A 14,368-nucleotide genomic window follows, 5' to 3' on the forward strand; every position below is an offset into this window, starting at 1 on the left:
AAAATCCCAGTAACTGAGCAGATTGTGAAATACTCAGACACCAACAACCACGCCACGCTCAAAATTGCTTAAATCCCCTTTCTTTCCCATTCCGACATTCAGTTTGGAGTTCAGGAGATTGTCTTGACCAGGACCACACCCCTAAATGCATTGACGCAACTGCCATGTTATTGGTTGATTAGATAATTCCATTGATGAGAAATTGAATATGTGCTCCTGATCCTTTAGGTGAGTGTATATATCCATTGATATACGTTTCAAGTGCTGACCATCAATTTTGCCCCCACCGACAGAATATCAGCTGTTTTCTACACATTACAATTGGGTTTTAAAACGCCATTATAACCAAACGGTCTTGATTTTTGGAGAAGTGAAAGTACAACATTATGCAAATGTCATAGGACGGCAATGTCACATCTACATAGGACTGTATCTCACTTACAGTGAATCAAAAATCAAATGTAAAAAAGCATCTGGTATTATATAATTGTTTACATTTGATTTTTTACAAACTAATGTAATGGTGGTATTCAACACTGGGGACAAACAGTCTTGCAAGATATTCAGATGATATGTATATTTTTAATAGAATTCATTTAAATCTAAGCATTTTATCATATCTCTCAAGGGAGAGTGAAAACATGTAAGACCAACTGCTCATACACAAATACCCCAAATTTTTAGAGAAGTGAAACCAACCTTATGGTATGCAAATGTCTCCTTTTTTCTTGTCATATTGATTTTGAATTGACATGATGGCTTATATAAGACGAATGAGTCTGAACATTCTCTTTAAACCCCCCCAGTGCTCATGAATTGTGCTGTATAATGTATTATTGATGTGTAAAGTCTGTGAGCAACAGTCTGAACTGCTGCTCGTACAGCGCGTCGCGGGGGCACGAGACAGCCGCAGCTCGCGCGCTCACACACACACACACACACACACACACACACAGCCGAGCTCTCACGCGCAGCCGGTTGGTCTGTCGGTAGCGGTGTGCTGTGGAAACGGCAGGTGTCAGACTCGGTTCCAACAAGCCTTTTGCAGAGCTTCCTCCTTAAAAACATCATATAGATCCGCTCGGATGAGACAGACAAGACGTGCGCGCGCTGCCGAAACTGCTTCGTTTGCTGCACGGATTTGAATCGCATTTTTTGGCGGTGAGTAGCCTATATTATATCTTATATCCAACCTTAATTGGGTTATCGCGTGCATCACAAACGGGTTCGCATTTTAGGCTCATGTCAATGCTTTTGCTCTTTGATGCACATATAAAGCTTGCATGTTAAGTTGCTTTCATTTGATGTGCCGGTAGTTATTTTCTCTATAGTATGCATGAAAATGCAACGTGTTCTCGGGTTATATGCGTGGCCTGGGTGTTTTTAAATGCCAGAGAAAGAGAGAGAGAGACCCCTTCTGTTTTATATGGAGGACGAGGTGCTCTTGAAAAGCTTCTGGGCTCTATTTTGGAAGGAAGAAAGCACCAGCCGAAGCCTTTTGAGAGAGCGCAGTGTCTCCCAGCCATCCTGTTGTCATGGTTACTGCACTGGGAGGCTGGGGATAATATGGCTGCGATTCAGGCTCTCTCTCTCTATGTGTGTGTGTGTGTGTGTGTGTGTGTGTTTTACTCCACGATGCCTTAAACACAAGGACCCACTGTGTGTGTTAGATACAGCCTGTATTTAGTTGTGAGTTGTGATGCTTTGAACGGGTGCAGAGTATCTGCCCAAGTCATTTGTCATACGCAGCTTTATGGATGGTTGCAAATGCTGATGCATCTTAAATGCATGCAGTTTTATTTCAGACGATGCAATCCAATTGCAATGCTTAGTAATCCATTGTTAATCCAACTATCATAATGTAGTCGTCACTGGGATTTTAGGCGTCAGGCAACCAGACATCTCAGTGCCAGACGAGACACAAGACGCCCTAAATGATCACTTGTTCTCTCTCTACCTGTTAAAAGGTGTGTATGTGTGTGTGTGTGTGTGTGTGTGTGTGTGTGTGTGTAAGCGTCAGCCTGGAGCTGGTGAGCGGATCCGTTTAATGAGATTTATATCCCTGGGATAATTTAAGTGAAGACATTGTAAGCGATACGGTGACATGATACAATAGGACGTCTGACCTTGACAGCAGTGGAAGTGACAGAACGAGGTGATTTAAATCACATTTACACACGGCTCAGTTGTTCATACTCGTTTACTTGGTGGTCTCCTTCACAGGACCCCTGACGTGTCTGGAAAGTGGGGTGGGGGGGTATCCTGTCTACACTTGAAGCCTCTATTTTGATGTCCCGTAGCCCGTTACGCATGGAAAGGCAGCATTACGCAGTCGGTTGTATGTGTGTTAGGTAGACGGCATCGATATATTTAGCGCACTGCAGCTCCCGAGAGAGTTAAATACCGCGTGCTGATCATTTGTAATGGTCAGTCTTTGTGTGTGTGTATGTGTATGTGTGTGTGCTTGCGCGCGCGCCGGTGTCATCTCGCGTCTGAAGAGGGTTAGTGGGTCACGGAGACGTCCAGTATCCAGACTGCATAGAGATGAAGTGTGTGTTTGGCTCTCTTTTGTGTTAATAGTCCCAGACAGGTAGATTGGATAGGTCAGACTGTGTTGTTGGCTGCATGGATAGTGTTTCATTTAAACCTCATAATTGTGAGAATGCCTCTTATTGTTGCACTATTTATTGTGTGTGTGTGTGCGTTTTTATCACTGAATCATATTAATATACTTTGAATTAAAAAGGTTTTATTAGAGTTCCTGACTGAGTATGCACAATATACTTCTTAATAGGAAATTTACATGAAATTTTAATTATATATATATATATATATATATATATATATATATATATATATATATATATATTATACATTGATAGATGAATAAAGATCTCTCTCTCTCTCTCTCTCTCTCTCTCTCTCTCTCTCTCTCTATATATATATATATATATATATATAGAAATAGATAGATAGGTATGGATGGATGGATGGATGGATGGATGGATGGATGGATGGATGGATGGATAGATAGATAGATAGATAGATAGATAGATAGAGACAGCAGCCTAGTATTCCTTCTTCTGTCGGTGTTTTTGTTAATCAAATAACAAATGACACTTTTGTAAGCTTAATAAATATTGATCTTTATTTAATTCATACAGTGAAGTTAATATACAATGTTTTTGGTTTTTTTTACATTGAATTACTTTATTCGATTCGAAAAAAATCACTGTTTCTTTTATTTATATCTTTGTTCTGTTTTATTTATTTGTGCTGTTTGCATCTAGTTTGATTATTTGTCCTTATATTCTTTTATTTTTATTTGACAGAAGTCTTTTTTTTACCATAGAAAATACTGAACTGTACCGAAACCATGATACAAACAAACCCATAATTTGAACGTTACACCTCTAATATATATATATATATATATATATTAATATGAATTTGTGACGCCACAAGATAATTTAAAATTACTATTGAAAGGCAGTTATAAATAACCATAATTAGCCAAAAAATAGCATGAATCAGTTTGATTACATGAGATTACACCAATGGATGTCGTTTTTTAAAAGGCTCAGTGCAGGTGGAAATTGCAGTATATTGCAGAAACAACAACAATTATTGAGTTCCCTGTTCTCTCCCTTGCCTCTTGGCACATATTGTCTGGCCACTACTGTGTGTCCGCATCACTATCTCTAAGGAAATCATGCCTTACTTTAATCCAATCGATAAATATGTGAGATTAAAGTACCGCAGCTGTCAAAAGGCACCAACACACATAGAACAAGTGAGTTTCACCACAAAATATCACAAGACAGCCAAAAGGTGGAGGCAGATCTCTCTGAAAGCTTGTTGAAGGTTTTTTATTTTTTATTTTTTTTTTTGGGATGGCAGTGATTGAGTTGAGGATTGTGTGTTGGTTTGAAGATAAAGCCCTTCTTTAAGTTTATCAGTGACTGTGTGTGTTTGTAGACACATGAGTGCCGGTGTGTGTAGTGTAAAGAGTGAAGGTGACAGACAGATCCAGTGAAAGTAATTAAACAGAATTGATCGCCCTGAAGACCCTACTGTTCTGCTGACAGTACTGGAAGTCTTTCAGTCAATCAGTCGAGTGCGCACACACACACACACACACACACACACACACACACACACACACACACACATGTACACTATGAGACACACTGTACTTTATGTTGTTTTTATATAAAGCTAATAATGATGCCCAAACCCTTAACGCTGCCCCCTAAAAGTCATTATTTATGAATATTTTTCAAATTGAGGACATCCATGATTCTTAATGCCAACAATAAGGGCGGCCTGTTGGCCCGGGACAAGTGTGGGAGCACATTTTGGGTCGTTTGACAGAATGGTCACTTGGTCTTATTAGACAATTTTTATATTCATTAATCTTGTACATCCAAATGTTTGCTTTTTATTGTTATATTGGTGATTGTTTTTGTGAGGAATTGTGTTAAACCAGTCATATGCTGTTATGTTGTTTTCCAGCAAAAGTGGGTTTATGAATTTACTTTATGAATTAAAAATTATTTTAATGAAATAAATTTAAAAAATGTAATAAAAAAATCTCTAGCAAATACAAAAATGCATTGCTAAAAAAAAAAAAAATGGTAAAGAAAAATTGTTGCATTTAGGGGCATGAAAAAAATAACAATACTCCCTACACTGAATATAGTACAGATTAAGATATATTGAAAGATTATAGAAATATTTTGAGCCACCTTTCAAAATTTTGGGGTCATACTCTTTGAATATTTCTGATATGTAAATAAATATGTAAAAAAGAAATATATTTGTGGATGCATGTTCTCACAAAAAAAAACCCCCACACATTTATTTGCCATTTTTTGAATCTATGAAATACCTGACTTTCTCTATCTTACATTTTTTGTTTAAAACTGTTGTCACATATTAATATATCTATTTAATATATCTATTAATTTGTAAGGTGACCATACACTCAAAAAAATATTTTAGCTCTTTGTTCAATTTCATTAATTAAAATGAGCATATATGACACAATCCTTCATAGAAGTGATTCCAGCTTAATTTCATTAAATGTAATCAATGTAATCTTTTAAAAATTTGGTTTACCAAATTTTTTTTAATTGAGTCAACATGAATATTTTTCGTTCCTCTTAAACGGATACTGTTTCCAAATTACATATGGCAGATGTGTAAAAACATCCCAGTTGGACAGCAAAGAAAAAATATATATTTGTAAGCCCTGTTGTTACTACAGATATTGGCAAATATTGACACATACAAACATACGTCACACTCATACACCCCCAGCGAGTGACTAGTCGTTTATTAAGTAGGCGTGTGCGGCTGCTCTAGGAATTATGGGTATATCTGGCAGTTACAGATCGCTGCGGCTCTCAGGAATAGTTTGTGTGACAACAGGGTACTTTACAGCAGCTGAGCCTGAGTGTGTGTTTGTGTATGATGCATGTGAGTCTTGATGTGAAAACATCATCTGCAGCTGGGATGGACTTTGGGTACTGAGCACCCATGCAGAATGTCAAACATTAACCACGTGTGTTTGAATGAGGAGCACAGGGCAAAGGTAACTTTCTTTTGCTAAAGATTACAATGATACTAAGTCATGCACCGTTGACCTAATTCAATTGAAATACCGCGTAACTGCTAAGATGAATTGGTGTGTGTTCTGTCAGACAGCACTGAATATAGACATAAAGAGATTTCATTTGTTACCTAATGCAATGGCAGTTTGGGCTAAAGAGCTTTAATGTAATGGAAACTAGGGTTTTACTGCGGTTTGTTTCGATCGGATGTTCGGCATTAGAAAGCTTTAAATGGCCCCCGCCTGAGTCAGGGCAGCAGAAGAAAGTGGTTGAGCTTCACATTTAACTCTGTTAGACTGTTCCTCTGCCAGAGACAAGGTTTTTCTGTAAATGTGTGCTGTTTATATTCCAGCCTGTGTTTGTATGTCTGTCCACTTGGCTTCATCTGGTGAATGAGTATTAAGCTAAGCTGAAAATGAATTTCAAACCACCCTTTAATGAACTTGATATGCAGAAACAACAACGCATTCTCATCTTAGAGCGTCATCTAACTGATGCTTAAATCTGACGCACATGGCAACCTTTAGCGTCAATTAGATGACGCTCATCCTCGGGCGTCATCTAACTGATGCTTTTGACCATGCGTTTAAATCCGACGTACATGGCAACCTTTAGCGTCAATTAGATGACGCTTAACCTAGGGCGTCATCTAACTGACCATGGGTCTAAATCCGACGCACATGGCAACCTTTAGCTTCAATTAGATGACGCTCATCTTTGGGCGTCATCTAACTGATGCTTTTGACCATGCGTCTAAATCCGACACACATGGCAACCTTTAGCGTCAATTAGATGACGCTTATCCTAGGGCGTCATCTAACTGACCATGGGTCTAAATCCGATGCACATGGCAACCTTTAGCGTCAATTAGATGACGCTCATCTTTGGGCATCATCTAACCAATGCTTTTGACCATGCGTCTAAATCCGACACACATGGCAACCTTTAGCGTCAATTAGATGACGCTTATCCTAGGGCGTCATCTAACTGACCATGGGTCTAAATCCGACGCACATGGCAACCTTTAGCGTCAATTAGATGACGCTCATCTTTGGGCATCATCTAACCAATGCTTTTGACCAAACGTCTAAATCCGACACACTTGGCAACCTTTAGCGTCAGTTAGAGATGGCGCTTATCCTAGGGCGTCATCTAACTTACACTTTTGACCATGTGTCTAAATCCAACGCACATGGCAACCTTTAGCATCAGTTAGATGACGCGGTTAGGTTTAGGTCTGGGGTAGGGTTAGGGTTAGACCACTAGGAGGCGCATCTCATATTGACGCTAAAGGGTGCCATGCGCGTCTGTTTAAGACGCATGGTCAAACGCGTCAGCTAGGTGACGCCTTGGGATGAGAACGGGCTGGAAACAACTACACACTATTGTTCAAAAGTTTGGAATCCTATTCAGCAAGAATTTTATTCAGAGACTTATTCAGCAAGGATGCATTAAATTGATCAAACGGGACAGCAAATACATTTATAATGTTACGAAGGATTTTTATTTCGATTAAAGGATTTATCTTGTTTTCCTCAAAATATTAAGCAGCAAATCAGAATATTAAGATGATTTCTGAAAGATCATGTGACACTGAAGACTGGAGTAATGATGCTGAAAATTCAGCTTTGCATCACTGGAATAAATTCGATATAAAAAAAAATGAAATTGGGAAACTGTTACATAACATTTCACTATATCACAGTTTTTGTTGTATTTTTGATGATATTAACGCAGCCTTGGTGAGACTTCTTTCAAAAATGTGGGGGAAAAAAAAAAAATCTTACGAACCCTAAACTTTTAAACGGTAGTTTAGTTTAACTATTTTTATGCTGATTCCCCAGAAAAAGAGCATCAGACTACAAATGGTTAACTATAAGTTACAAACAATATCGTGATCTTTCTTTGTTGAGCATTCTGCAGCACAAAAGAGGTATTGTCTCAAACAATGATGTGAGATTTGGGCGGGACTATTTGTTTGATCGACCAATGAGAGATGGAGGCAGTGTTCTGGATAGCTGTATGACATATGTGGTTATTATATTGGTTCTTTTGGTTCCTCTAGTGGCAAGGAAACTACAAGTTTCAGTTTCAATCGACTCAAATTTTAAAATAGACCATTTTTCTTTTCTAAAAACACATTCTTGCACTCTAAAAAATGCTGGGTTGTTTTAACCCATCTTTGGGTCAAATATAGACAAACCCAAATGTTGGGTTAAAAATGTAATTTAAACATTTAACCCAATTGCTGAGTTTGTCCATATTTGACCCAAAGATGGGTTAAAACGACCCAGCATTTTTTAGAGTGTGATCCTACTATGCAAGATTCCTTTGACCACATTATAACAAATGCGAATTTGAATCTTTTATCAAAATGGAATAACTTTCTCCACTCATGGGTCGTTTTGCATGTGTAACGTGACAAATGAACGAAAGGCGAATTTGTTTCTCATAATATGTCTTTAGCTGCATTATAATGATTTTCTAAAATTTTGATTATGATTAAACTTGGCGTGCTCAGGAACTTTGCTATTGAAAATATATTTTAATTGAACTTCGCTCAAATTGACAAAATGACATGTATAAAGATTAGTTCATTTTGCTGAACGAGATTCAAAGATTCAAGTTAGAAATGATCCGATCTTCCCATGTTTGGCTGATGCTTTTCTGTTATGTAATGCCCTCTTTTTAACATCTAATGGATAAAGTCAAGTTTTGTCCATTTGTATTCACTGAATATCCTGTTGTATTACAGAAGTTAAACGGGTTGGTGAATGCTGACATTAACCATGCCGTAACAGGGGCGTAGCCAGAATTTTATTTTTGGGGGGTCCCATCTTTAAATGAGGGGGCAACATATATTTATAAATATATCAAGTTGATCTTTCCGTGCTTTTTAAAAAAAGTGTAATATTGTACTTTGAGTTTGAGCGCCTGCCATTGTCACGACATATTAACTCTAACGCAAAGATGAAGATGACAGCGTACGTTACGCGCAGCACGTTATATAAACAAATCAAGTTTGAAAATAAGCCGCATTTTACCGCGCAGCATTTTGATTGGTCAATCTATCAATCCTAATAAAACAACTTTTTTTTTTTTTAAGCAATCAGAAATCTGAGGGGACCGGACATGTAAATGAGGGGGCCTAGGCCCACCCAGGCCCCCTCGTGGCTACGCCACTGTGCCGTAATGTGCCACTGAACATCTGTCCTCGCCCACCGAGTTTAGGGAAGATTCCTCAGAGCAGAATTTAAAATTAGACTCAGACTGACCCTTAAATTCACCCTCAGTTGATGAGAGTTCCTTCTGGTCTGTGTTGTACTCGTGATCCATCAGTGGAGGTTTGCTGAGTCAAAGCTAATGCGTTCTCAACGGTCTGCGCGTCTGCAGGGCTGATAAAACACAAAGTTGACAGCAGATAATGGAGTCTGAATCGCTGTTTAAACTTTTAAGATCTTGCCAGTGCCACCTGACTGCTTCAGTCTTCAGGATGCTTAATATCATCCATAATGTGCAGCGATCCGTGGTCTCGCTCGCTTCCCGGACACATTTGAAAATTCACAAATGAAATCTCTTTCATATCTCAGTTGTTTCTCCCAGACAGCTTTGAGATTAAATAGAGAGCAAAATAAGGCTTTTGCTTAAGTCTCTTACTTTTTCTTACTCTTACTATTTTTTTTCTCCTGAGCAAAAGACCCCTGTAATCTCACAAGTCTCTTTTAGAGTTTCAGATTTTTCAAGATATCAAAATGTACAGTTAGAGACTAGAGAAAGTTTTATAATAAGTGGGCGGGCAATATGCTAATGTCACGAAACGGCGTATGACTCGACTCTTACTTTTGAAAGACAGTAATACATGGTTCACTTTTAGATTTAAAACTTTGCAGGACGTTTTCATTCACTTCGAGCTATATTACACACTACATCAAAGGTAATTTTCTAAAATCCATAATAGGGTCCCTTTAAGGCCAAAATGATTTATCCAATTTCATTTTTCATGTCCTAACCAGGTGTGACTGACATGCAATATGTCTTTCCATAGCCTGGAACATGTGTCTGACTGTGTGTGTGATTTTGGATCAATGCCTTCAGTAGGCAGGTCTGCACTGAGGGACATCATATAAATAAAAATGAAACAATTTGCAGAATGTCCTGTCGCTTTATTGCATCATGCCTGGTAAAGTGAACAATTGCCTCAATTGTTTATATGTAGAAGATTATTTATAATCATAATGCATTACTGTATTTTTATCTTTATCTGACATCTCATTGCTCTGTCTTATCTTCATCTTTAATAGGTGTGAACTTTGACCCTCTCCCTTGTTCCTGACCCTGACCTTGTGACCCCAGGCTGCCAGGACATCGTGATTGAGGAGGCCACCATGAGTCAGGAGGGGCAGCATGACCCCCTCCGCACAGACAGCCCACCTCCAGATACCCCCCCAGCACCTGAAGGAGAAGAAGATGCTGACGGCTCTAAGGCTAAAGATCTGGAGCCCTGTAATGGAACAAAGACAGAGGAGGAGCATCAAGGTGAAGCAGAAGACAAAGAAACAGAGAATAACCGAAACACACAGTCCAGGGAAAAGGAGGATGAGACGGTGACATTAGAAGAGGAAGGTAGAAACGGTGGGATTGAGGGCAGCTGCGTGGATCCTGTAACAGAAAACGGGAACGGGGACACCCGTGAAGGTGAAGACACACAGTCTCTGCCGCCTCAGAGCCCAGAAAAGGACTCAGCCAAGCCCCTGTGCTGTCTGAGGTTAGTAAAAGAAGAATGACTTTTACATGCAATTTAAAGCTTTGATTTCTGTCAGACTGAAGCAATAATTCATCTTTAAAAAATGTAATATCACTTTAGTCCAACTGAAATTCTGCTGGTCACTTTAAAAAAAAACCTTTTTGCTGATAATTTACTCACCCCCATGTCATTCAACATGACCAAGTCTTTTTTACTTCAGTCGAAAAGAAATTAAGGTTTTTGATGAAAACATTCCAGGATTTTCTCCATATAATGGACTTCAATGGGAACCAAACGGTTCAAGGTCCAAAAGACAGTTTCAGTGCAAACTATTCAAAGGGCTTTAAACGATTCCAGACGATGAATAAAGGTCTCATCAAGCGAAACGATCGCTCATTTAAAAAAAAAAATAGTTGAAGTTTTATAAGCTCAAATGTTCGCATTACTCTCTTCTGTGATGAGCGTTCGTGACTCTCCTGTTCGAACTCGTTTATCAAAATGAACAAATCTTTTTCCGAGTCAATTCGTTCATTTCGTTCATTTCGTTCGTTGAATGAACCAAATGACACTTTTAAATGAGTGATCGTTTTGCTTGATAAGACCTTTATTCATTGTCTGGAATTGTTTAAAGCCCTTTGAACAGTTTGCACTGAAACTGTCTTTTGGACCTTGAACCATTTGGTTCCCATTGAAGTCCATTATATGGAGAAAAATCCTGGAATGTTTTCATCAAAAACCTTAATTTCTTTTTGACTGAAGAAAGAAAGACGTGGACATCTTGGATGACATGGGGGTGAGTGAATTAGCAAAAGCAAAAAAAAAAAAAAGCAAAAGTTTTTTTTTAAGGGTGAACTACTCCTTTAAGACAGATAGCGCATGTATAACACAACCATTCATCATTTGCTTTAGCATTGATCATAGGTTACATTTTTATAAAAGATTTCAGCATAAAAAAGGCTGTTTTTTTGAACTGTTTATTTAACAGAGAATCCTGAAAAATATGGATCATGGTTTTCTCAAAAATATTAAACGGCACAACTGTTTTAAAAATTAATAATACTTTTTTTTGAGAATCAAAACGGCATATTAGAATGATTACTGAGAGAATCATCTGACACTGAAGAATGGAGTAATAATGCTGTTGCATCACAGGAGTAAATACATTTTTATTCAAATAGAAATTTGTAAAAAAAAATAGTTCACAATATCACTGTTTACTTGGACACTAGGGCTGTCAAACGATTAATCGTGATTAATCCAAAATAAAAGTTTGTGTTTACATAATATATGTGGGTGTAGTGTGTATAATTAATTTGTATATATAAATACACACACATGCATGTATATATTTAAGAAATATTTGCATATATATTTATACATAATTCATATTAAATATAAATATTTTATAGCTATTTGATATTAAATAGCACATTTTTCTTAAATATATACATGCATGTCTGGGTATTTATATACAAATTAATTATACACAGTGCACCCACATATATGATGTAAACACAAACTTTTATTTTGAATGCGATTAATCGGTGACCAGCCCTATTGGACACCTACTTGAACAGACAGATGGTGACTGTAACTGCACTGGTAAACATACTTAATAATGCACATCAGCCTTTGACAGCAACATTTACAGTCAAAAGTAGATTGTTGATTTGCAATTCAGTAAATTTCTTTTCCTGTCACTCCAATTCTAATTTCAACTTCCTATGTGATTGAAACAAAAGCCCTAAACAACTAAAACTGACTTCCAAAACACATCCTAATGATCTTCCAAGAAAACAATCTGGCTGGATTCAGAATAGACCCCAAGACGATCATTGTAACCCCATGAAAGACAAGACAACAACAAATTTTACAATGCCAGGCTTGTCATGTCGTACAAACGAGTTTAGCTGTGCGGTTTTTCAGTGTCAGGCTTCACAAATGATGTGGCATGCATGTTACAATGAGGATGGGGAGATATTTTGGGCACCATATGTGGCAGGGGAGCTGTCCTGAATGAAGCTTCCCTCTGCTGGGACTCCCACTCTGCAGTCATGATGAAGAACTGTGACGGCAGTCTGAATAAAGATAGGCTAAGAGCCTTTGTGTAGAGCCAGACCTCTGTAACCAGGTGTGCGATTGGATTTTTACCTCTACGAATGCTTTAACCGGCGTCTTTGTCACTGCAGGTTTGAGAACGGGACCGAAGATGACAGCGAAGGGCAGGAGGACGAGGAGGGGATCCCGGAAGACTCTTTAGCGCAGGGGAACCTAGATGCCTTCAGCTCCACATTTGAGCTCTCCGTAGAGGAAGCGGATGCTGAGGTAGAGGACGAAGAAGACAAGGAGGAAAGGGAGACTGGAAATCAGGACAGTTTCAGCTCTACGTTTGAGAGCATCGTCGAGCGGGTCGCCAAGGCCACGGCTGTGGAGGAGGAAGAGGACGACGGAGAGGAAGAGTACGACAGGACGAAAGAGAGCCAGGACGGTTTCAGCTCCACGTTCGAGCGCATCGTCGAGTCTGAGCTTCTGAGAGGCGGGACCTGCTACAGCAGTTTGGATTCTCTGGACGTGCTGTCGCTCACAGACGAGACGGACAGCTGCGTCAGCTTCGAGGCGCCGCTCACCCCTCTCATCCAGCAGAGGGCCCTCATGGGTCCCGAAACTCCAGAACTGGAGCTGGAGACCGTGCAGGAAGGGGCTGAGGGCGAGGCAGATCTGGGGACAGAGACGGCAAGGGATGAAGCCAGCTCTGCGAGTCCACTACGGACCACTATACCAGGAAGCAGGTCGGAAAATGTCTTGAGCCAGCCGGCACAATGGAGCATCCCTAATGGGTTCCACATTGAGCTGTCTGGGAACGGAGAGAGTGGAGGAACGATGCCAAACTCTATCAGGTAAGGATGCATTAAATCTCCTGCTTGGCCTGTCCAGTAGATGGCATGCAGCACTAGTTAATAACCTGCTCTCAAACTAGTGAGCAACAAGTTTCATGCTATCACTGACAATGGCTCATCTGGAATGGAGTCAAGATCCACTGTCAATGACTGTTTGCTAATTGTTACTCTGATGTACCGTCAGAACTGCGTAGATATGAGCACCTTAGGCTGGATGGAAAAAATGAGTTGCAAAACATACACTTACAAACAATTCACTGCAGTTTCCAGATGAAATGAACTCTGTGGTTGTAAAACACCAACAACATTCCTTTTCACACAGATTATGATTACGTGGCAGATTATCAATTAAAAAGACTTCTTTCCTCACGGTTTCTTGCACACTGCTAAAACTGTGACCTCAAAACAGTTAGGGTCAGGTTTACTAACAGCTTGCGCCAGCGCAAACCCTCGTTTGGCATCAGAATTTAGTGGACAGTTATTTTTGTGGCCGACCTTGTTGCATATGTATTTGTAGGAGCTTCCCTTCTTAGATGCAAAATTGAAATAATGCAAGGTGATTTATTAAGATTTGCGCTAGTACATTTTCTGGTATTTGCGCTATTATTTACCAGCCCAAAACCAGCTAATTTGTATAATGTATAATTGTAGAATGGTTCAAGGTCCAAAAGACAGTTTCAGTGCGAAGCGATCGCTCATTTAAAAAATTAACAAAGTTTAGGTTTTATAAGCTCAAATGCTTGCCTTGCTCTGTTCTGGGATGCACGTTCGTGACTCTCCTGTTTGAACTCGTTCATCAAAATGAACGAATCTTTTTTCATGTCATTTGGTTCATTCAACGAACAAAATGAACGAATTGACTCGGAAAAAGATTCATTCATTTTGATGAACGAGTTCGAACAGGAGAGTCACGAACGCACATCACAGAACAGAGCAAGGCGACCATTTGAGCTTATAAAACTTAAACTTTTTTTTTTTTTTTTTTTAATGAGCGATCGTTTCGCCGAAATTTTCGTGTGTGTTCTTCCGTATTCATGATTCGGTGGCTCTGAATTTTCAAAACACCATTCAAACTGCTACAGTTACAGTTGCGAAAAACTACAGTTGCGAAA

The 14,368-nt window shown here is 39.1% G+C and overlaps 1 protein-coding gene across 2 annotated transcripts in view; it reads left to right on the plus strand.

The window, feature by feature from the left end:
* Window positions 1-838: 838 nt before the first annotated feature.
* psd2 (pleckstrin and Sec7 domain containing 2) overlaps window positions 839-14,368 on the plus strand; it is a 45,235-nt gene continuing 31,705 nt past the window's right edge. The window contains exons 1-3 of one of the 2 annotated variants that reach the window (XM_039649024.2): window positions 839-1,161; window positions 9,917-10,380; window positions 12,549-13,256. In XM_039649024.2, coding sequence (XP_039504958.1) covers window positions 10,001-10,380; window positions 12,549-13,256 — 1,088 coding nt within the window. In that variant the 5' untranslated portion in view covers window positions 839-1,161; window positions 9,917-10,000. Of the gene's footprint in view, window positions 1,162-5,409; window positions 5,597-9,916; window positions 10,381-12,548; window positions 13,257-14,368 lie in introns of those variants that run through there. The other variant, XM_039649023.2, reaches the window with a different exon arrangement.

Source organism: Pimephales promelas, chromosome 9 (assembly GCF_988280905.1).
Source record: "Pimephales promelas chromosome 9, fPimPro1.hap1.1, whole genome shotgun sequence".
NCBI lineage: Eukaryota > Metazoa > Chordata > Actinopteri > Cypriniformes > Leuciscidae > Pimephales > Pimephales promelas.